This window comes from Drosophila suzukii, chromosome 2L, assembly GCF_043229965.1.
Source record: "Drosophila suzukii chromosome 2L, CBGP_Dsuzu_IsoJpt1.0, whole genome shotgun sequence".
In the NCBI taxonomy this organism is placed as follows: domain Eukaryota; kingdom Metazoa; phylum Arthropoda; class Insecta; order Diptera; family Drosophilidae; genus Drosophila; species Drosophila suzukii.
This window is the reverse complement of record NC_092080.1, coordinates 20,013,257-20,037,200: the sequence shown is the minus strand read 5'-3', so window position 1 is coordinate 20,037,200 and position 23,944 is coordinate 20,013,257. Positions and strand designations below refer to the sequence as shown.

The following is a 23,944-nucleotide window of genomic DNA, read 5'->3' as shown; positions in this document are numbered from 1 at the left end:
TAAGATTCATTTAGTTGGTTTGGTGTACATATAAAAAAAGCGATTCGTCGACACTTTGTAGCCCATCGTAGATCTAAAACTGTCAACAGACTCATTAATTATGACTCTGGCATAGTGGTGAAAAATGGGCCCTGCCTTGGCCCCACCATTCTGCAGGAAGCATTCTGTGTCAAATTTGTCATTCATCAGCTTTGTGTGTGTGCTGCTCCTAGCCTTTTGTTTCTGACAGGAACAAGGCTCCATCCATTGGCCAGGAGTTTTCGGCCAGCTAGTGATTTGGGCCCATTGTTTATATGAAGTGTTTGATGGGCTGTTGGCTAATTTTGCACGCTGTGAGTCGGGGTTGATTGGGGGAAAAACTTTCTTTTGTGCTGCCATGATGAGGGTAATGTGACAAGAACTTGGCACTACAGGACATATTTTTTGACAGAATCTATTTTATGATTTCAACTAGTAACGACCAAGATATTCTATTACAAATTATCCCCTTTTTCCTAGCCTTTTATAAAAGTTGACATGTAAATTAAACGTAACTAAGTGGCTAAAGATAATGGCTCACATTAATCGCTAAGAGCCAATTTAAAATACTTCAAGCCCGTGACTGACACCTTATTATCATCCCCATTCCCACCTCCATCCCCTCAGACAGCATCAATCACCGCGATAACCCGAGAAACTGCTGCAATTGAGCCACGTTAAGCGTAAAAACGCCGGCAATCAAAGTGAATTCCATTGGCTGACGTGCAATATATAAAAAAGACAATACAGTGCAACTGAGGCGGAAAGTGAATGCAAAGTGAATGAAATAAATTCGAACTGCGGCTGGGAAGTGAGTGGAACCGCGACGGCAGACGAGAATCATGAGCGAGAAACGAATCGCACACAAAACTGTCATCAAATGACAAATGCTTGACGGCATCAATCAAGAAAAGCGACGACAGCGACGATGGCAGCGCGTTGCCGGTGGAGCTGGCGCCTGGCTTTCAGTTTTCTGGTGCTGCTGCTGCTCCGACTGCTCCTGCTGCCATCAGCGATGGGCCACGATGACGAAACCAAAGAAAGTCCCGCTCCAGGCAGGCAAACTCTAGGGGAGCAACCGCCACTTGTCCACCTGCAACATCTAGAAAAAAGCGACCAATCCAGCCAACCTACTGTGAATAGAACCTCCACTTCGACATCGACATCCACCACTGCCACGCCCCCGGGCATCCGGGAGAACGTCATGCTGCCCTCGGCCGACCCCGAGCGAGAGGCTCAGATCATGTACGAGAAGTCCATGCAGGAGTACCACGGCAGCCAGGTGTCCACCGCCTCCTCCTCCTCGGCATCCGACGTCATCGGCGGCAAGCGATCGCTGCACTCGGTCTGCGAACGCTGGCTGCAGAAGCACTGCCACTGCACCGGCAGCCTGGAGGTCCTGCGGCTCAGCTGCCGCGGTATCGGCATCCTGGCGGTGCCCGTAAACCTGCCCAGCGAGGTGGTCGTCCTGTGAGTATAGCAATACCCATTATTATAACTAAAAAATCTAAAAGCCCTTTAAAGGATTACTTCATCTAAAATAAATAAAAAATTTTTCAAGTCTTATAATTTTTTAAATTGAACTAAATTATAAAACAATATATAATTAAAAATGAAAATTAAATTTATCTTTCATAAAAGTAACCAATATAATTGATTTTAAATAAATGTACAGAATATTTTAAAATGAAAATTAACTTTTTTTTGAATCCTCAAATATTTGATCTATTCAATCAAATATCTAGTCAATCAACTGTTTTAAGATTAAAAAAATATATATTAATCTTCATTTAATAATATTCTCTACATTTATTTAAAATAAATTATATAGTTATAGTTATATAGTTGGTTTATGTAAAGCCATTATTATTTAAAATCTTTTTTAAATTAATGCTGCTTATATAATATTTTGTTCAAATTAAAATAAGCTACCAAAATGTTTTACATTGAACGAAAATGTCCATATAAAATTATAATTGTGTACCTATAAAAAAAGTCTATATAATGTTCGGTTTGACCCCTTATAGGTGCAGTTTTATTTAATAAAATTATAAAAGCATGCAAAAATTGAATGGAAAATTAAATTTATCTTTCAAAAAATTACCAACACTATTTATTTTTCGTGTGATTTAAAATGAGTTTTAATATGCAAATAGGTATGGTTATTATTTGCATATTAAGTTTGGTTATTTTTATATCATTTTTATGCGTGCAATTAATTAATCGACTATATTTAAATAACACTATTAAAATAATTACATTTATACACATTTAAGTTTGTCGTAAAATATAATAGCCCAGTTGTGTGAAAGAGGCTTTAATAAGCAGGTGTTCTTAAAGTTCGGTTTCATTCTTCGGGATACCTTTAGGTAATCCCCAACACGAAGCACCCACAATAGGTGCTAAATTAAACGATTAATATTTCCAAGACTTGCCCTTATTAAGCGATTGAGCCGACTCACAATACCCATAGCGCTGAACCATTTTCCGCCGCTGGAATTCCACAAATCGCATAATTACAAGTCAATTTCGCAGTCCTCGGTTCGATTCGGTTTCGGACGATTTTGGCATGCGGTTTAATCTAATTACACATACGCCACGTTGTGCAGCGTTTCGCAACCGTCGTCATCGTCACCGTCGCGTCGTCATCATTATCATCAGCCATCGCTCACGTATGTGAGTCACGTTTTCTTGCCGCCGACGGGCTCTCTCAAAGGAGTTGGGAACCGCTTTTGGCTTAGCCAAAGTTTCAGCTGATTAATGGCCAACTCGAACGGTCCATAAATAAATAAATAATTTATTAATTAACGCATCGCTGGGAGACACCAGTCATAAGCCATTAAAATCACTTTCTGATTTTTCAGAAACTTTTCGCTTGGCAAGCGGAGAATTTCTGAAAAACTGTTTTCCTGCCAGGCGGTTCATCTTCATTTATATGCCATTTTCCGCTGCGCCGAGGTCTCGGGTTATCTCAATATGTTTTTGTGCCATTTTCAGTTTGATTGATGGCCCCCGCAGAGGATATCCCTCTGTTTCCATCATTTAAGCCTCGCTTTCAATTCATGACAATGGCAAATATTTTCTCTTTGCCTTGTTGATAGATGAAATGTCGGCATCGTGGATGTATCAATACGGTTATTAATTTGTTTATTGTTTTGTTTCTGCCATTCATTTCGCCAACAGAGATTTGGGAAACAACAACTTGACCAAGTTGGAGGCGAACTCATTTTTTATGGTGCCTAGTCTGGAGGAGCTGTGAGTATAAGTCCCTGATTGATGTAAAAATGTAGCGGAAATTGCTCAGTGCTGCAGTTTAATTAATGATAAATCTAGCAATTTCATTTATGGTGCGGATTATCCTGCCCGTTCCAAATTAAGCTCTAGTAAAATCAACCCCTGCAAGCACCCTTGGGGTTTTGGAAACCACAGAACTTCCCCATTTTAATCTGTGCTGGACGGCAGCAACAAGAGTAAAATATGACAACAATATAAAAACTTTCGTCATTTCAACAGTCAAAGTTGCCGTCGCCGGGCATAGCAACTCATTATTCAATTTCACAGCGAACCCATCGCAAAAAAAAAAAGAAAATCACAGCGGTCAACACACGACCCAACCCTGACCAAAACCGCAGATCCCCACTCCTAACTCAAGTCCTGCCCTTTGGTAATATAAATTACTTGATTACGCTGTATATTTCAGCGAGTTGGGACGATTAATTACTCCCGACTTTGCTATCCTTGCAATTTCCTGCACTTTGGCCGACGACACCCGACTTTAGTTCGACTTTATGCCGGCCATATTCGAGAATTCGAGATTATTGTTGACCGAGGGAGGGTTTATTTGCAGAACCTTGTCCGACAATAGCATCATTAATATGGATCCCAATGCATTCTATGGCCTGGGCAAATTGAAGCGATTGAGCCTGCAGAACTGCGGCCTCAAGTCCTTGCCGCCGCAGTCGTTCCAAGGACTTTCTCAGCTGACCAGCCTGTAAGTATGCAGTGTTCCACTGTTTAAAACAATAAAACCAGCCCAGAAGTGTGCGGTGTGTGTGTGTGCTTGTGTATGTTTGCTTTTAAGCACTGCAATTAAGTTGAGGATACCGCCGAAAGGATATAGGAGCACAGCGAGGACTTCTCAGCCGGATGAATTTGTTTGCTTTTAGGGCAAACACTCTGCCACACGCACTTGCACTCGCCGAGCAATTACACGCTATTTTCTCATATTTTTCCGCTTTTCTGTGCTGTTTTTCCCCCATTTTATTTTGATATTTTGCAATGGTTAAAAAATAAAAAAAATAAAAAAAAACACAGACAGCTGAATGGCAACGCCCTGGTCAGCCTGGATGGGGATTGTCTGGGCCACCTGCAGAAACTGCGCACCTTGCGATTGGAGGGCAATCTGTTCTATCGCATTCCCACGAACGCGCTGGCCGGACTCAGAACGCTCGAAGCACTGTGAGCCCCTTGACTTCAAGAGTTCCCTAACCTAATTACTATCCTGCATGCTTCGAAAATTTGTAACCGACTGAATTGGCCCGGCATGCACCTTTGACTCTCTTTTATTTGGTGTTTCGCATGCATTTTGGTAGAGGTTTTTGTTTAAACAAACAAACCAATTAGGCTAATTATTTCATTATTTAATTCACGTGCGCGGGGAATGGCAAATGGTTTTGTCTATAATTTACTAATTTATGGGCTAGAAAACTGGCTTACAAGCCAAAAATACCCAGACAAAAAGCAAATTATATAATTAGAAATCCCGTTGATTAAATACTCCAAATAAACGACAGCCATTCAACAATAAACCCCTTATAAACTAACCACAGCCAATAATAATAATTTTATGTGCATGTTTTCATCGAGCATTGACCCCGTAACTTCCTCCATCACAAGTGTATTACCATTTTTAATCTATAAACTTACTCGAGCCACAAAAAGCATTGAATTATAAACGAAAGTTAGGGGATCATAAAACCCAGCGACTGATAATAATTTCTGTGCTCTGCTCCCACTCGAACCATCGACAGTAATTTGGGCAGCAATTTGTTGACAATAATAAACGACGAGGACTTTCCGCGAATGCCAAACTTGATCGTGCTGTAAGTAATTGAGGTCTGCCGGTGGCCATATTCATGTGCATAAGTTTAAGCATTCATTTCTCCTCGTTTTGCAGTTTGCTGAAGCGAAATCAAATCATGAAAATCTCCGCGGGAGCTCTAAAAAATTTAACCGCCTTAAAAGTTTTGTAAGTAGCAGGAGCCATGCGATGGAACTTCGAATACTTTAAGAACTTTATGCAGGAAACGCAAAACACACACATGAGCAAAGGCGACATGACATAAACACACTGACACCTGGGCGACCTACAAAACTGCAATTGATATCAAATAGAAAAATGATTTCTTTTCGGCAAAGGTTGGGCCGAAAGTCAAATACTCTAAAATATAGTTGATAAAGCTCTGGAGATAAATGTTCTTTAGGTATAATCATGCGCGGATCCTCAGGGGAGGGGAAATATGGGGGATAGATCCCCCTACTCGGGTTATATGTAATATTTTATTCCACATTATTTACTTCTACTCATAATATTTTTTTCATATCCCCCCACAATCAAGTTCTCTTTCCGCTAATGGATATAATAAATGATCTGTTCAGAAAGAAATTGTAGAAACACTATAGGAAAAAGGATACTGATCTAATTCTAAGTTCCTTGATCATTTATTCAAAATATTAGTTTGGAGAACTTATAAAAAAATGTATGCAGTTGTGTATGAAGTTATTATAACTAGTCTATATTTTTTTAAAATTTAAAGTGTTATACTTTACCCCATTAAAAATACCAGGAATAGAGAAAGGACGATGATACCTCAAGCGAGCTCAAGTGGCAAGTGGAAATGGTGTTTATCCGTTTTGCGGCCATGGCTCGAATAAATTTCAATTTTCCAGCAAAAGCGTGGAAAACTTTTCGTTTTTCTTCTTTTTGAGTTCAGCTTGGTTCGGATCCGACAGCTTAAACTGTCGTCGCCAGCGTTGACGTTCTGCGCTGCTGTTTACCGCAAATTTTTGGCTTTTGCGCTGCACGCTTTTCCGTGGGCCCATAAAACGCTCCTCCTTGTACGCCCACATATCCTTTCCACCCACAAGTCCTTTCCACCCACGAGTCATTCCCACCCACGGCGGGCAGCAGACAAATATGCAAATTTATGTTGTGGCTGACAGAGTTCCATTCTCTCCTTGAACAGGACTAAGGAGGGGGCGTGGCCAGCCTTCCGAGGAATGCATCAAGTGAAAGTGAAAAACTTTTACCCGTGCAACGCGTAAATCTAACCATTCACGAAGAATGAGGGAAATATTCCGTGTGCATACTGCCGTTTGGCTCCAGATTTATGGAAGCAGAGTCACGCCCGCCAAAAGTGGAGTCAGAGTGGGTCATATGTGGGGAAAATGAGATTGAAAGTTGGTGGCGAGAGCATCTGTTGTTCTTGGTCCCCACTTGGCATATACTTATCGAAGTTGCGGAGTATCGGAGAAACACATTCCCCATGAATTTTTAATAATATGGTATTTAAAATTTTTTAAAACGAATGATGAAAAATCTTTATACCAAAGGATTATATTTTACACCCCTCAATAAGACCGCATTGTTTGTTGTAATAGTTGATTGTAAGTGGGCAAGTTATTTGTGTTACATTTATTGGGGAATTTATTGCTGCCTTGGAAGTTAGAGGTTTCATCACCAAGTTTGTTTTCCAATTTTATAAATAATTGAAATCAGAAATACTCTTAGCTTTATGTTCACGTATAAATTTGCATCTCCTGGTATAGCCCCCCCATCGGAAATGGAAAACGCACCGCTAGGAGCTACGTGATGTCACGTAGCCCAAGAAAACTGACCCCCAAACAAAGTCATGCAAATGGCTGTGATTTCTGTGAAAAATAAAATGCGAGAGCAATATTTGCAACTCAATTTCTATAATCGAAATCAAGAAATGTATTTCAAAGCATCTTCCACTATTTTTCCTTCGCAGAGAGCTGGACGATAATTTAATAAGCAGTCTGCCCGAGGGACTCAACAAACTGTCGCAACTGCAGGAGCTGTAAGTATATCAGGTGAACGGGAAAACACAGGTGTTGGACCAATGTTATTAGCCCAAGTAGAGAGTGGGGAGTAGTTGCACTCGTGTTGTTGACTTGCCACGACATTTCCCACTTTGTGGGGCGGCAAACAGGCGGAAACCGAAAATCATAACGCATCATTACTTGCCCAATTTATGGCCATATCCAGTCGCAGCCTGCTCGGTTCTATTCCACATCCTGCCAACCACGAATCGAGAATTGCTGGCTGCATTTTGTTTTTGTCACACGCCCGCTTCCTTGAGCAACTCCAAAAGGAGCACAGCAGCAATATCGCTGCTGCAGCAGCAACATCTCGGTCCGCGGCAACTGTCATGGCAATGCTGACATCGTTTGCGATTGCAAGTAGCAAGAAGTCCCCGAGGAAATTCAATTTCTGGTAAACAGGATAATTATGAGCATGTTAAATGTTGCGATAAAAGCCACGCTGTGCTGCATCTCCAGAGCCAGTGCATCCATGATTGGGGAATTAAGCTGGTAAATAAATTCCTACGACTGTGAGAGCAAAAAAAGAACAGAAATCCCTCCATGTGTGTGCGGTTTGGTATGGATGTGGCACAAACAAAAAATCAAATTTAAAAGGATTAAAAGCATCCAGTAAGCGTCTGCGTTTTGTTGACTCCACTCGTAAAAGAATGGGAGTCAAGCCAAGTCAATGCAACAAACTAGAAGAGATAAACAAAAGATGTTTCTACTTGCAGAGATTCTAAACGAGACTTAATTTTTGTGGTTTAAAAATTTAAGGAAAGTGTTGAGGAATTGAATACGCCTTGTGGTCGGTGACCAATTTCTGGGGGTTAACTCTACTCAACACCCCGAAAAATGTTGGCCAAGAAACACAAAAAGACGTTAACAATATGAGCGCCCAAAAGTATGCTCTTGTCACAGTTTATTTTTGGCATTGTTGGCTTGTTTGCAAAACTTGACTTTTAAATGCAGCTGCAGCCGAGTGCCACTTGCCAGCAGTGTGTATCCGAAAGATACTTTTCTTGGCATTGGATAAACGTTTTTATTAAATTTCCCCCATCCCCTCGACCCGCAGCTCCATCACCAGCAATCGACTGCGCTGGATAAACGATACGGAACTGCCCAGGAGCATGCAAATGCTGGACATGAGGGCCAATCCCCTGTCGACCATTTCGGCGGGGGCCTTTCGGGGGATGACCAAGTTGCGGAAGCTGTGAGTGTCCTTCCGGTTTGATTTTAAAATATCCTGGGTGACTCTTGATTTTTTTTGTAGTATTCTATCGGATGTGCGAACCCTGCGCTCCTTTCCCGAACTCGAGGCCTGTCACGCCCTGGAGATACTGAAACTGGATCGTGCCGGCATTCAGGAGGTGCCAACGAATCTATGCCGTCAAACGCCAAGACTGAAGAGTTTGTGAGTATAGAAATGTAATGTAATATTTGTATGATCATTAATCACCTCCTTTTAACAGAGAACTAAAAACCAATTCCCTTAAACGCATCCCAAATTTAAGTAGCTGCAGAGACTTAAGGCTGTTGTGAGTATAGATCTTTTCACGGGGTTTCCCTACATTACTTTCATGTATCTTTCAACCCAGAGATCTATCGAGCAATCAAATTGAAACGGTTCAGGGGAAGCCCTTCAACGGACTCAAGCAGTTGCACGATCTGTTGCTCTCCTACAATCGAATCAAGGCGCTGCCCCAAGATGCCTTTCAGGGCATTCCCAAGCTCCAGCTGCTGTGGGTCACTATCTAATCACACATTTTCGTAGACCACTAAAGTTTATTTGTTTTATGCACAGTGACCTGGAGGGCAATGAGATCTCGCACATACACAAGGAGGCGTTCTCCGGTTTCACAGCCCTCGAGGATCTCAATTTGGGCAACAACATTTTCCCCGAGCTGCCCGAATCGGGACTGCGTGCCCTGCTCCACCTGAAGACCTTTAACAATCCGAAGCTCAGGGAGTTCCCGCCACCTGACACCTTTCCCCGGATCCAAACTCTTATTCTGTCTTATGCCTACCATTGCTGCGCCTTTCTCCCCTTGGTGGCCATGTCTGCCCAGAAGAAAACCTCCCAAGTCCAGGAGGCCGTGCTCTTTCCCTCCGACGCGGAGTTCGATATGACCCTATGGAACAACAGCATGATGAACATCTGGCCACAAATGCGTGAGTATAGGCTCGAGAAAAAGCTAGTAGTCTGAAATTTAGCAGGATTTCAATAAGTAAGATGGCCGTGAGCGATCATTACTAAATAAACCTTGGACATATTCTTCAAAAATAATCCTTGCCATAGGAAATCTTTTATAGGTAGTAAACAGGGTTAGTTCTTTTATTTTATGCGTTACCAGTATATACGAAAGATCTCTGAAAGTATCAAAAAGACTACAAAATGAAAGTCTTCAAAAAATATTTGGTTCATATCAAATGGCATTTTATATGGATATTCTAGTTTCGTTGCTTCTTCGATTGAGAAAAAATGGAATCCCAATGCAACGGTCGAAAAGACTGAAAAAAATATGACTTAGATTTATTATACCCGTTACTCGTAGAGTAAAAGGGTATACTAGATTCGTCGGAAAGTATGTAACAGGCAGAAGGAAGCGTTTCCGACCCCACAAAGTATATATATTCTTGATCAGGATCACTAGCCGAGTCGATCTAGCCATGTCCGTCTGTCCGGATGAACGCTGAGATCTCGGAAACTATGGGAGCTAGGCTATTGAGATTTGGCGTGCAAATTCCTGAGCTTCTTACGCAGCGCAAGTTTGTTTCAGCACAGTGCCACGCCCACTCTAACGCCCACAAACCGCCCAAAACTGTGGCTCCTACAGTTTTGATGCTAGAATAAAAATTTTAACTGAAATGTATTGTTCTCATCAATACCTATCGATTGACCCAAAAAAAGTTTGCCACGCCCACTTTAACGCCCACAAACCGCGAAAACCTGTGACGCCCACAATTTTCATGCTAGATAAAAAATTTTAACTGAAATGTATTGGTCTCGTCGATACCTATCGATTGATCCAAAAAAAAATTTGCCACGCCCACTCTAACGCCCATAACGCTTAAATCTGTATACCGCCGGTAGGTGGCGCATTTTAATCTCTCTTTGCTGCTTGCATATCTCCATATATCAGTTCAATTTCGGCAGTCGATACGAACGGTTGTGTCATTCTTGTGTTCTCTCAAGTAATAAACCTTCAATCTTCCGAATCGAACCACCCCCCGCGACCCCGCGCCTACCTATTGATTTCTTATCAGCAATTCAAATCAGCAACTACTGTCTTCGTCGCCAAAAACCGTCGCGTAGTCAACTGAAGACGAAAAAATGCTTGACCCCCCCTGGAAACGACCCCCCGCACCTGACGGGAAGTACCTAATTATCGCTCGATCCGACAACAACAACGACGGTTCCCTAGCAAAGGTCTCGCCGTTTACACTGAAAAAAATCATTGACGTAACCGTTGGAGGAGTAGTTGAAGAATGCAAGAAACTTAGAGATGGAAATATTTTGATCAAAACCAAAAACCAGACCCAAACGGACAAACTCTTAAATCTAAAAATGATCCCCGGCGACATCCCTGTAACAGTCTCAGAACATCGATCGTTAAACACCTGCAAAGGAGTCATATACTGCCCAGACCTAAATGGAATCGACACCGAGGAAATCCTGGACAACTTAAAATCCCAAAAAGTAGTCGAAATAAGGAAAATTACCAAGCTTATACAACGCAAGCCAACTGACACAGGATTATTAATTATAACTTTTTCGCTACAAAATATCCCGGAATTTATTTACGTCGGCTACGAACGTGTTAAAGTACGCACTTACATTCCACCGGTAATGCGTTGCTTTAACTGCCTGCGAATCGGACACCCATCCAAGTACTGCAAAAACGCCGAACTATGCCTTTCGTGCAGTCAACCAGCCCACATCAATCTCGAACTGGGAGAGTCATGCACCAACAACTTAAGATGCATCAACTGCGCGGACAGAAAATACCCCAACAACAATCACCATGCCAGAGATAAGGTATGTCCTGTCCTTATCACCTACAAGGAAATCCAAGCAATCAAGGCCATTCAAAAAGTAAACAACCGCGAAGCCTGGACCATTTATAAGACAAGACACCAACACGACGGATCCCTCTACTCTACAGTGGCTAGTCCTAACCATGGCAAGCCGCAACAACAAGCCGCAAAAACCTCCGCAACAGACTTCACACCACCGCCGACAACAACAACCAAACACCAAGATACAACGGACAATAAGAAGAACGGAGCAGATCAACCCTCCTGCAGTAATATTCGACCTTCAATTCAATATGAAAGCGAGGAAGAGATGGCTACAGCTTCTGACACCTCGCAACCACCTACTAACGATAAGTCTAATTTCACTACTAAAATCTACCCTTCCGAACTATCCAAAAGAGAGAAAAGATTCGTTAAACAAGATTATATGCTAACTAGGTCCAAAATTAAGGCCACAGTCAACTCCACCATTACAAAAACAACAAACTAAATCCTAAGTTACACTTTAAGCCATTACATTACCAACTAAATATTATGACTATTTCAATACTACAATGGAATATGAACGGCTACTTAAACCACTACAAACAACTCCAACTCCTGATAAAAAAATACACTCCACAAATTATATGCCTACAAGAAACTCACCTAATACCCTATAAAAACTTTCCCACTCCAATCAATTACACTATATATACTCTTAACTCTGCTGTCAATGCCTCTGGAGGCGTTGCTATCCTAGTACACAACTCAATCCAGCACACCGAAATTCATCTTCCACAAGACTTTGAGTCACTCTGCTCTAAAATCCAATCCAAATATACCTTCAACATAATCTGCTCTTACATCCCACCAAGACAACATTTTACATGCAACAACCTTGAAAATGTATACAGCGATTTATCTACCCCCACCCTCATTACCGGGGACTTCAATAGCTGGCATACCTTATGGGGTTCACCTAGGAATAACAAAAAAGGAAATACACTTGCCCAATTTATTCACCAATCTCCTCTTACCCTACTAAACGATGGTTCTCCCACACATTTCAGCACCCACAACACTCTCACACACGTCGATCTCACTCTCGCATCTGCGACCCTTGCCCTCGAATCCGTTTGGTTCATCGAGTCAAGTACGTTTGGAAGCGACCACTTTCCGATCATCACAACACTATTTGACACTTCTTCTACCCCTACCTTCTTACCTAAATTCAAATTAGATGACGCAAACTGGCCCAAATACGTCGAAGCTAGTAACTACTTCCACCTTCAACGGCCCATAAGCCACAATCTTAATAAGGAAGCCGCTAACCTTAAAAGAATAGTTCACCAAAGCGCTAATTGTTCTATCCCACAATGCATACCTAATCCCCATTCAAAACGCACAGTACCATGGTGGAACACTCACCTACAAACACTTAAAAAATCAAAAAACGCTTACTTTAATATCCTTCGAAGAAACATCTCCAACACGAACATAATTAACTATAGGAGAGCCAATGCCCTTCTCAAACGCGAAATAAAAATAGCTAAACGTAACTCACTAGTAATATTCACCTCCGAAATTAATCCAAACTCTTCGACCTCCAAAATTTGGAGTAATCTTCGAAGATTCTGTGGACTTCGACCAAGAATCGGTATCCATTGCATCTCACAACCAAATTCAACAACTAAAATAACAAATAGCCTAGAGATAGCCAATGAACTATGTTCCTTTTGGTCCTCCGAATCAAGTGACGATAGTTTCTCAGCAACCTTCACCCACCACAAAAATAACATTCTACCCATCCACCAGAATTACCAGCCTTCCACTAGTGCATTAAAAATCGATTCACCCATCACCTCCCTTGAACTCAATATAGCCCTGTCAAAGCAAAAAGGAAAGTCCCCAGGTCTCGATCGTGTCTCCTACCAAATGCTAAAGAACCTCCACCCAGCAGTAAAACTCAGACTACGTGATCATTTTAACAGTATATTTAACAGCTTCATCCCACAACATTACAAACTTAGTAAAATTATACCTATTCACAAACCCAATACAGACAAAACATCCCTAAACTCTTATCGTCCCATATCCCTTAATTCATGCTTCGCTAAAACGCTAGACAAAATCATTGCAAATCGGCTATGGTGGTTTGTTTCCTACAACAACTCGATCGATAGTCGTCAAACTGGATTTCGAAAAGGGAAGTCAATATCAGACAATCTACTGGTTTTAGATCACCTGATATCCTCTTCCTTATCAACGAAGAATCACTTATCAGTGATCTCACTGGATTTTACAAAGGCGTTTGATAAAATTGGAATCCATACTGTTGTCGACGAACTGCAGTCATGGAAAATCGGCCCTAAGATTATAAATTACTGCATTAATTTCATGACCAACAGAAAAATCAAAGTCTATGCCAATAACCATTTTTCTTTCACCCGCCCACAACACAACGGCATTCCCCAGGGTTCGCCACTCTCAGTAATTCTGTTCCTCATCGCGTTTAACAAACTAAATCTAGTTATCCTTAACCACAAACAATTCAACTTTTGCGCCTACGCCGACGATTATCACATATTTAAAAAGATAAACAAAGACACACAAATAAATATTGACCCCCTCCTCAATGACATCCGCTCTTGGTGTGAATACTCAGGCGCTGTCCTCTCACTCAACAAGTGCAAACACCTTCATTTTTGTAAAAAACACTCCTGCCAACTTCGAATATCCACTACACTTGCACCAATAGACAATACCAAAACGCTAAAAATATTAGGAATAACATTTAATAAGAAATTTAATTGGACAGATCACGTAGCTAGCCTCGTCTCTTCCCTCTCAAATCGCCTCAATATAATAAAGTGCATATCGAGCAACAAGTTCAACTGCAATCACCTCACCATCTTAAACATTATAAAAGCGCTTATTTTGTCAAAAATCGACTTCGGCTTACCCTTTTACGGTAATTGCCCAACATCCACAATTAAGCCAATTAAAAGCATTTACCACTCTGCCATCAGATCAGCACTAGGTGCTTTTCGAACCACCCCTATCCATAACATTCTCTTCGAGTCTAACATGATGCCAATAGATATCCGAACCAAGTTTTGTATCTCCAAAACTATAAAACCCATCCTTCTATCCCATAACTCTCCGCTAAAGTCTATAGTTACTAAAATATTAAAAAGAAAGAAGAGAATCCCAAAGATTCCATCTGTCGTCCACAGAGCCTTGAATTCCGCCGTAGAACTTGGTTTACCAATCAAACCACCCATTTTAAAAAAACCCATTAACCCACCTTGGTCGGACGTATCCAATCTGATAGATACAACTCTGCGTAAACTACCGAAAACCACCACTCCACAACTAGTCTACCAGCAAAAGTTTCTCGAGTTCAAAAACGAATACCCGACCAGCACATTCATCTACACCGATGGTTCCAAAATTTCAGACGCGACATCCTTTAGTGTAGTATCCAACGACATAAGCCAACAGCACTTACTACCATATTATAGCTCCATCTTCTCTGCCGAAATCATTGCTATCTACAATGCAGTCCTTTTAGCTCAACACTCACCAAACTTTTCAGTAATCTGTTCCGACTCCCTGTCGGCGTTAAATGCTATAGCAAATCCCTCCAATAATTCCTTCTACCCAGCCACAATCAGACAAATTCTGTTAAAAAATTTTAACAAAATAACCATAAAATGGATCCCGGGTCACTGCGGCATAGAAGGCAACGAAGTTGCTGATAAAACCGCCAAAAACGCCTTTGCATTACCCCTGACATTCTACGACAACCTAAACATATCCGATATGCTAAAACAAATTAAAAAACACTATAAAGAACTACAGTCTTCTCTTTTCAACCATACAAATACATATTACAAATCAAACAATACAGATCAAAACAATCTATACAATTATGGTCGACTCCAAGCCGACCTATTCATCCCACGTCATACCTTTACAAAAATTGTACGTCTTCGGTTAGGACACACCAACCTAACCCATAGCTACCTTTTTACGCGCCCTCCCACAAGACCCTCTTGCCCCTTATGCAACAACGAAATAAGAACTCCTCAACACATCCTAATAGAATGTTCCTATCTGGATTCCATAAGATCGTCTCTCTTCACTTCCACAAACCCCTTACAATCCATATTTAACCCCACCGCACCACAAATAAAAAAAATAATAAAATTCCTTAGCTTTAATAATATAATTAATGAAATTTAATAAGCTTGTAAACGTATAGATAAATGAAGTTATGAAATGAATATTGAAATTTGTTATCTAGTTTTTAAGCTTAAGGCCACGTAGCTATAGCTTATTTTAAGTTCGCCTGTAAATTTTACATTATAGTCGAATATTTTATAATAATAATAATAATCTCCATATAGCTGAGTAACGGGTATCTGATAGTCGAGGTACTCGGCTATAGCGTTCTTCCTTGTTTTCTTATATAAAAGCGAGATAAGCTTTTGGTTCATCCAATAATTGCATTAACATTGGTTTTAAATATAGATAGTAATATAAGATTTTGAACTAAGCATAATTTGATAAATGGGATTTATTTCCTGTTTTTAGCTTCGATTTATGTGACATTATTTTTATTTAATTAAAGAAAATTACCCTCTTTTCCATTTATTATTAAAATTAAGAAACACAACTTACGTATCAAATATTTTATATATCTTAAATAATATCTTAAATTATATTATAACTCTCTTCCCAGACAATCTCAGCAAGCAGCTGGGTGCCGCCATGCATGATCCCTGGGAATCGGCGGCCAACTTCAACGAGGAGCAGCTGCAATCGCAGACGGGGGGACAAATCGCCACCAGCTACATGGAGGAGTACTTCGAGGAGCACGACGTGAGTGGTCCTGCCACGGGATATGGCTTCGGGACGGGGCTCTTCTCCGGCATGACCGCCGAGGACTTTCAGCCGGGATCGGTGCAGTGCCTGCCGATGCCAGGACCCTTCCTCCCCTGCGCCGACCTTTTCGACTGGTGGACCCTGCGCTGCGGCGTGTGGGTGGTCTTCCTGCTCTCCCTCCTGGGCAACGGCACCGTGGTCTTTGTGCTCCTCTGCTCGCGCTCCAAGATGGATGTGCCGCGATTTCTGGTCTGCAACCTGGCGGCTGCGGACTTCTTCATGGGCATCTACCTGGGTATCCTGGCCATTGTGGATGCGGCCACCTTGGGCGAGTTCCGCATGTTTGCCATTCCGTGGCAGATGTCGCTGCTCTGCCAGTTGTCCGGATTCCTCGCCGTGCTCAGCTCCGAGCTGTCGGTCTACACGCTGGCGGTGATCACCTTGGAGCGCAACTATGCCATCACCCATGCCATCCACCTGAACAAGAGGCTTTCCCTGAAGCAGGCGGGCTATATAATGAGTGTGGGCTGGGTATTCGCCCTGCTGATGGCCTTGATGCCCCTGCTGGGAGTCTCGGACTACAGGAAGTTCGCCGTGTGCCTGCCCTTTGAGACCACCACCGGACCGGCCAGCCTGACCTATGTGATCTCACTGATGTTCATCAACGGATGCGCCTTCCTCACCCTGATGGGCTGCTACCTGAAGATGTACTGGGCCATCAGGGGCAGCCAGGCGTGGAATACCAATGATTCGCGCATTGCCAAGCGGATGGCCCTGTTGGTCTTCACCGACTTCCTCTGCTGGTCACCCATCGCCTTCTTCTCCATCACGGCCATCTTTGGACTGCAGCTGATATCCCTGGAACAGGCCAAGATCTTTACGGTGTTTGTGCTGCCCCTGAATAGTTGTTGCAATCCCTTTCTCTACGCCATAATGACCAAACAGTTCAAGAAGGACTGTGTTACGCTGTGCAAACACTTCGAGGAATCCCGAGTTGTGGGAGGCGGTGGTCAGGGTGGGCGTGGTGGAGCAGTGGCGCGCACCAAGAGGGGTGAGCTGCCACCACCCCTGCTGCCCGCTGCAGCGGTTGCCCACCCGCCAGGCTGCCGATGCCTGAGGATGCTGCCCAGCGAAATGCCTAACTGGCACAAGATGGAACAGACCCCAAGCTTGTGGCACCGCCTGAGGACCTTTTGCTGCGGGGAGAGCAGGAGGCGCCGCAAGCAGCGACGGCAACCGCAGCAGCGTCGCCAGAGGGCCTATACCGCCGCCGCCGCCAATCCGTACCAGTACCAGTTCGCCGAATTGCGACAGCAGCGCCAGAATCGAGCCAGCTCCATTTCCAGCGAGAACTTCTGCAGCTCGCGATCCTCCAGCTGGCGACATGGTCCGCCCTCGTCCGCCCCCCTGCCGCCCGGGAACTGCAGCATGCCGCTGAAAATGCTGGAGCCACATGGCCACCCCCATGGCCATGGAAGGAGGCGCCACTCCGCCTGGCTGATCACCCGCAAGACGTCGCAGGACTCCAACTTGTCCAGCTCGCGGAACGACTCCTCCGCCTCGGCCACCACCGCCAGCACCTCCACCTTTCGGCTGTCGCGATCGAGTGCCGGCAGTAGCACGCCCCTGCCCTCGATCATAGGTGAGTAGTCCCCATACCATTACCAGTTTTCGAGGGGGGTTCCAAGATACGTAAAATGATCTTAAGTGATGTTCGATTGGGTATTGATAAAAGACGCTGAAAAAACAACTTAGTAATTATATTCACTCATTGCTTTTTTGGAATTGAGCTTAACCATAATAGTTCTTTATGGACTTTAATCTTTGATATTGTTTTTAAATTCTTATAAAAATAATTTTAAATGAGTATATTCTGGTTTTGGGACAATTGCAAATTGCGACCAACCACTTATTCTAGCTATAGCTTCTGGGATTTTCTTATAAATATTAAGTTTATATATAAATTTATTTAATTTTGAATCTAATATGAAGATATTAATTTTTACTATTTTATTTAGTGTGGTAGAAGTATAAATCTTATGCTGCTTTCATGGAAATTAGTTTTTATTAAAGTAAAAGTGTATATCGACAATTAAGACAAGATACAAATTATAGGATTATATTGTTCTGTAGGTAAACTGTGCTACTAAACCATCACCTATATTTATTTTCATTTTATGCCATATCAAGACATAAGTTTCATGTATCAATATTTCATAAATAATTCCAATTGAATTGGTTGTTTTGTTCGATTTGTTTACCATTGTCCAGCCCACAACGGCAAGGCCCAGTTGGATGCAGTAAAGCCGAGACTAGTCCGCCAGGAAGCGGTCCAGGAGGAAGAGGACTCGTCACCACCTCGCCTGGGAGTGCGTTTCCTGCCCACCATACCCTCGGCTGCCGACAGTTCGGTCATCATGGAAGACGGCGACTCGGCCAACACGGGAGTGGCCGGTTTTCTGGGCATGCCCCTTCCGGGAGCGTCCAGTGGCTTCCTCATTGCACCCTCCACCGCCAACACCTCTCCACCACCGGTGGTGCTGCAGCCGGCGAAGCCACCACCCGATCCCAACGACGCACCACCATGATGGTGGGACCGGCGCTGGCGGGGAATGGGATTAGGATTGGGATTGGGGAGAGCCAACCGGGAGACCTTTCTGTAGGAGTCAAGGGAACAGGACGAAAGCTGACTGTGTTCATAGATTGTATACGGGGCGGGGCGGGGATGAGGGGATGAGGGCTGGACGAGGGATTTGGCACTTAGGCTAGTAAAGACGCAAAATAAACAAAACCCGCTTTAGGCATCTAAAATTATATATACTTGTAGCCTTAAGTAGCCAATTTGTTAAGTTAGATCAAGCCGAAGATCAATATCCACTTGAATCATTTGACCCAAAGGATAGCAACGTTGAAAAGATCAGTCACAAGTTCAGTTTCTTAAACTGTTGTTGAATTAAAAAGTCGTTAAAATTTCCCAGCCTCCACAATATATCTATTAATTGGACATCATATTCAGTTGAGTGGTTTTCTCTTTATTTATAAAAATATAATATAAAATATCCCTTGAAGCGCTTATAATTATTTAAAAGAATTATAAGAATTGATTAAATACAATTCTTAGTTAATCGAAACAAGTAACTTAACAACAACTTGAGAAACTGGCCCACATGGACAAAGAGTATTATGTATTCATAATTTATTACGGTAGATTACGTTCTTAACTTTTAACCATAAATGTTTAGCATAAAGTTATAGTTCTATAGATATATTTATATATGTGTGTATTATTTTCGACGATGCCAAGCATCCTTCGGTGTAGAACTTAATCGAACGAAACGATTGTAAACGAAACCAAGCCATAAACATTCAAATTAAACTATTTCCACAGACAAGGAGATGCGTTCTTATTAAAATTAGTTAGTCATGATGAAAAATCTATAAAATACAAAATATCTATTGTTCTTTGATCTGATGTTGGTTAATCCCCCAGACCAATCCCCAACTCGTTATCCGCCTCCTCACTGTTGGCCTGCACAACTCCGTAGGATGGGTTCTCGATGAGGTTGTTCCTCTGCTTGTCGCCCCCTCGACGACGCCGCTGCAGCTCCCTGAGCACCAGGAGGGGTACCATCACCAAGGCCAGGCAGAGCAGGATGGCCAGGATGAACATGGACCAGTGGAAGACCAGGTGTCTGCCGGTTGTGGGGCTAATCATCGAGTCGAAGCCCTCGCAGGTTTCCGGCCCAATGCATTCCTGTCCGGAACGACATCCCTTGGAGCAAATCGGTTCGCATTCGGTGCTGCTGTCGGCCAAAAATCGATAGCCCGGCAGGCAGACGCACTTTTCCGGTGCCAGGCACTCGGCGTTGATGCACTGCTCCCGGCACTGGGGTTGACAGCAGTTCGGCTCGCTGGAGTTGGTGACCACATGTCCGGGATTGCATTCGCAGTGTCCCGGGGCTGAGCAGCGACCATTCTCGCACCTGGGCCGACAGGTGGGCACACACTCGTAGGGCACTTTGGTGTCCTCGTAGCCAGCAAAGCAGGCACAGCTGTTGGGCTCCACACAGGTGCCGTTCCTGCATCCCGGCGAGCATTCCGGATCGCAGATGGAGGTGGATCCCGGCCTCAGCTTGTAGCCCTCGTAGCACCGACACACTCCCGATCCCTCGCAGTGGCTATTCACGCACTTCTGGGGGCAGTGGGGCTCGCAGGAGCCTCGGGGCCACCGCTTCGCATAACCCACATCGCACTGGCAAATTTCCGGGGCGATGCAGAGACCGTGTCCACAATCCTGGCTGCAGATGGGTTCGCAAATACTGGTTCCCTGGCTGGCACTTGGTCGGTAACCAGTGAAGCAGCGACACTCGTTGGGCGCCACGCAGCTGCCGTGGATGCAGGACTTCGAGCAGACCGGGATGCAGTAGAACGAGAGCAGAGCCTGGGGAAAAGGGATAGTAGTGGGGTTCAGTGTATGGAAAATCCCAGTATTATGACCAAACAGTATTGTGTTTTTGTGTAAGCTCTTAAACAAATGAATATTTTATCCTAAAATAAAAAAAATACTTAAAATCGTATTAAGTCCCTTAAGTGTTACTGGGTTTTACTCTGGATTTTTTTTGTAAATGGCCTTATTTGCGGAACTTTTTTTTCCACACTCAGGGAAAACACCTTGCTAATATCAAGTACAAACAGCCTTAATTTAAGAACGATTTCATGCTCACCATTAAAGAACGTTCGTACTGAAGAAATTCTCACATTGAGCACATTTTGGATTTAAATATCTTATAATCTGTTTATTCTGAAAGTGCTAAGTATAGTGCACGGCAAGTCGTAAGTAAACTTAAAACATTAATATTATTTAGATATAACTCGTTTATTTCCCATTCCAATACTCATTTCTCCAACTTTCATATAAAATAAACGCAATTTAAATTTACAACTTATGTATATTGATTTAAGAATTATCCGTCCTTAAATCATGCCGGCAACTTTCTTACTTTATTACTAAACCGTTCTTGTTTTTACTACACATACGACTATGTTTAAGAATTATTCATTCTTGATTGTAGACCGAAAGGTTCTGAAACCTAGTATTTTCGGTCTTGAAAATTCGTGCTTAAAAGCAGCATTTTGTTCTCGAGTTCTGTATTTGCAATGCTTAGCGAAGTTTTGATACCGAAAATACTTGATTGAAGCTCGAAATTCTTAATTTTTTTTCTGAGTGCATGGTTTTTGTCTTTTACTCAAAAATGTACTTTAAGTGATTGGAACCCGTTTTCTAGTCATAACATAAGTTTATAAATCAGGAGTATTATTTCAGTACCCACCTGATAGCCATCTAAGCAGGTGCAAACGCCAGGACTGCTGCATATCCCGTTCCGGCAGCTCCTGGGGCAGAAGGGCTCGCACTCGGTGGTGCTGCCGTTGACGAAGACGTAGCCCGCGTCGCAGGCACAGGTGTCCGGAGCGGTGCAACGGGCGTTGCGTCCACAGCCCGGCTGGCAGGTGGGTGAGCAGCGGTGCGGGGAGAGCTTCTCGAAGCCCTCGTGGCACTCGCATCGACCGGGGGCACTGCAGAAACCATTCTCGCAGCCGGAGCGACAGCTGGGCACACACTCGTGGCGCGATCCCTCGGCGAAAACGTGTCCCTCGGAGCAGGCACAGTGGCCGGGCGAGATGCAGGTGCTGTTCACGCAGGCGGGACTGCACACCGGGTCGCAGCCCGAGGAGAGGGTGCCGTCCTTGTGGGCATAGCCCTCCTTGCAGTAGCACTCCTCGGCGTCCAGGCAGCTGCCGTTGGCACAGCCGCTCGAGCAGATCGGGTCGCAGATCCACGGTTGGCCCAAACGCTGCTCGTGGCCGGGATTGCAGCGGCACTCGTTGGCCGCCACACATTGGCCGTGGTAGCAGACATCCTGGCAGATGGGCTCACATTTGTTCAGCTTGTCATTCCGCTGGAAGCCGTTGTTGCACTGGCACTTTCCCGTCTCCAGGCAGCGACCGTTGGAACAGTCTTCCTTGCAAAGCGGCTCACATTCCTTCTGGGAGCCATTGTAGAACCGGTGGCCCGGAAGGCACTCACACTCGTCCGGAGCCACGCAGTTTCCGTTTACGCAGGGCTCACTGCACTCCGGCTCACAGTGACTGCGATCCCGGCGGTTCGAGTAGCCCTTGTCACACAAACACACGTTGGGCGACAGGCACTTTCCCGCGACTCCGCAATCCTTGCACTGCGGCACACACTCACTTAAAAATTAAAAAGGATCTTACAGGTCTTAAAGTAGTTTCTCACTAAGGATCCTTACTTGTCCTCATTGCGTATATAGCCATCACAGCAAACGTCGTGGAATCCCATGTATGTCTAGGGGTAGAAGTAAAAAATACAAAGGGTACTTGAGGTTCAGAAAGAGAAATAAAAAGTACTCAAAACTGTTTTTAACTATTTATATTTCAATTTATATTTTAAATTAAATAGCTGACCATAAACAGCAATTAATTTTAATTCCGATATGCTTTTTGATCTTTTTAAGGTTCTCCGTTTCGAAAATATTTTAGTAATATACTGCTTTAAACTACAATTATTGCAAGCAAGACAATAATTTTTGTTGTGATATAAGTAAAATATTCAAATCCAATTTTCAAGATAATGCCTAAAGTAAAATTGTATTACCTCTAAACATTAAGTTATAATTACATATTTGGCCATTATAAGACCATTTTTGTGAAGATCTCTTTTAATGGTCTAACCATTTATTGATTTTTTTTGGAAATATAACAGACTATCTCACCTCAGTTCTGGTTCTTCCCACCAAGGGTCCACAGTTTGTAGTGCAGTTAGCATAATTTTGGTGCTTACGCATTGTTACCAGAGTTCCACGCATTTTAACAACCCTTAAGACACGTAAAAGGTTAAATTAGTTCAATACTTTTCTATTCCGTAGAATAATACTCACGGCACACGATTGACACAACCCTGCACCTGAAGACCGGCCAGTAAAACCCACACAAGGACAATCATATTTGAATTTGATTTTCGAAATAGGTATTTCGCGACCAAACGACTTCGATCAACTGTTCACTTTAAGTTACGCTTGACAAATGATCACCCAATTGACTTCCCATGGATTCCATGGGCAAGGAACACAGACTTGAGCGCTTATCTGTTCAACGTATTATTTCCCTCTCTCTATCGCCATTCATGTGGGAGAGATACCCATGCGTTATTCTCGTATGTGTTTAATGAACCCAAATGCAGGGAGCACAATAGCCCCGGAGATTGCGATACGAGTCCAAGTGCAGTCCACTCGCATTGAGATCCTTAACATTGAATTTACCTCATATTGTTGCTTATCGATCTATTTAAAATCACCATAAGCTTGTCCACGTTTTACAGGGCTCTACCAAAAAATGCGTGCATAAAAGAATCAAAAACAAAGAAGAATAAGGATCACAAAGTCTAACTTTTTGATTGGGAATTCTATTCCATGATATTTGGGTGATCCTGCCAACATATTAATAAATACCAGCATTACAAAATAATAGTCCTAGCCTTTGTACTTGACATATATGTGGCCTAACGTCAAAGTTGAAAGCCCAGATATTTCACCAAGTTTCGGATTAAAAGGCTGTTTTTAAAATGAATAATGAAAACAATTTTCATTTTTATCAGGTTCTGCAGTTTTATATACGCTTCAATTTTGATTTAAAGAGTATTCATGAGGATATTTTATTTTTAGAGCAATAAAAGCACACTTGATAAGTTATTATCTGCTTCTATATTTTTTTCAAATTTAAAAAAAATTACGACAACCTCTGACGTGTTTAAACATGTTTAAATGTATATTCTGATCTGCTCATGATTTATTAGTGTAAAAAGCACACTCTGACACAGATTTGAAAACATTTAAAT

The 23,944-nt window shown here is 42.9% G+C and overlaps 2 protein-coding genes across 3 annotated transcripts; one reads left to right on the top strand and one right to left on the bottom strand.

Moving 5' to 3' along the window:
• Positions 1–472: 472 nt before the first annotated feature.
• On the top strand, positions 473–18,919 carry rk (G-protein coupled receptor rickets). Of its 2 annotated transcripts, XM_017090440.4 has the most exons (14): positions 473–1,488; positions 3,202–3,273; positions 3,866–4,009; positions 4,333–4,476; positions 5,049–5,120; positions 5,195–5,266; positions 7,050–7,118; positions 8,198–8,335; positions 8,396–8,536; positions 8,595–8,660; positions 8,721–8,864; positions 8,927–9,294; positions 15,890–17,674; positions 18,304–18,919. In XM_017090440.4, the coding sequence occupies exons 1-14, from the start codon at positions 947–949 to the stop codon at positions 18,618–18,620; spliced, it is 4,074 nt and encodes a 1,357-aa protein (XP_016945929.3). In that variant the 5' UTR covers positions 473–946; the 3' UTR covers positions 18,621–18,919. The 2 variants fall into 2 exon arrangements, with proteins under 2 accessions (XP_016945929.3, XP_070853910.1); XM_070997809.1 differs by lacking the exons at positions 473–1,488; positions 3,202–3,273; positions 3,866–4,009; ... (4 more) ...; positions 8,198–8,335; positions 8,396–8,536 and having other exon boundaries at positions 8,721–8,868.
• Positions 18,920–19,043: 124 nt separating this feature from the next.
• Positions 19,044–23,148, bottom strand: NimC2 (Nimrod C2). Its single transcript, XM_017071973.4, has 5 exons — positions 22,989–23,148; positions 22,824–22,926; positions 22,341–22,396; positions 21,363–22,281; positions 19,044–20,473 (listed from the first exon to the last, which is right to left on the bottom strand). Exons 1-5 carry the CDS (start codon positions 23,051–23,053, stop codon positions 19,511–19,513), a joined length of 2,106 nt encoding a protein of 701 aa, XP_016927462.3. The 5' UTR covers positions 23,054–23,148; the 3' UTR covers positions 19,044–19,510.
• Between the last annotated feature and the right edge of the window lie 796 nt (positions 23,149–23,944).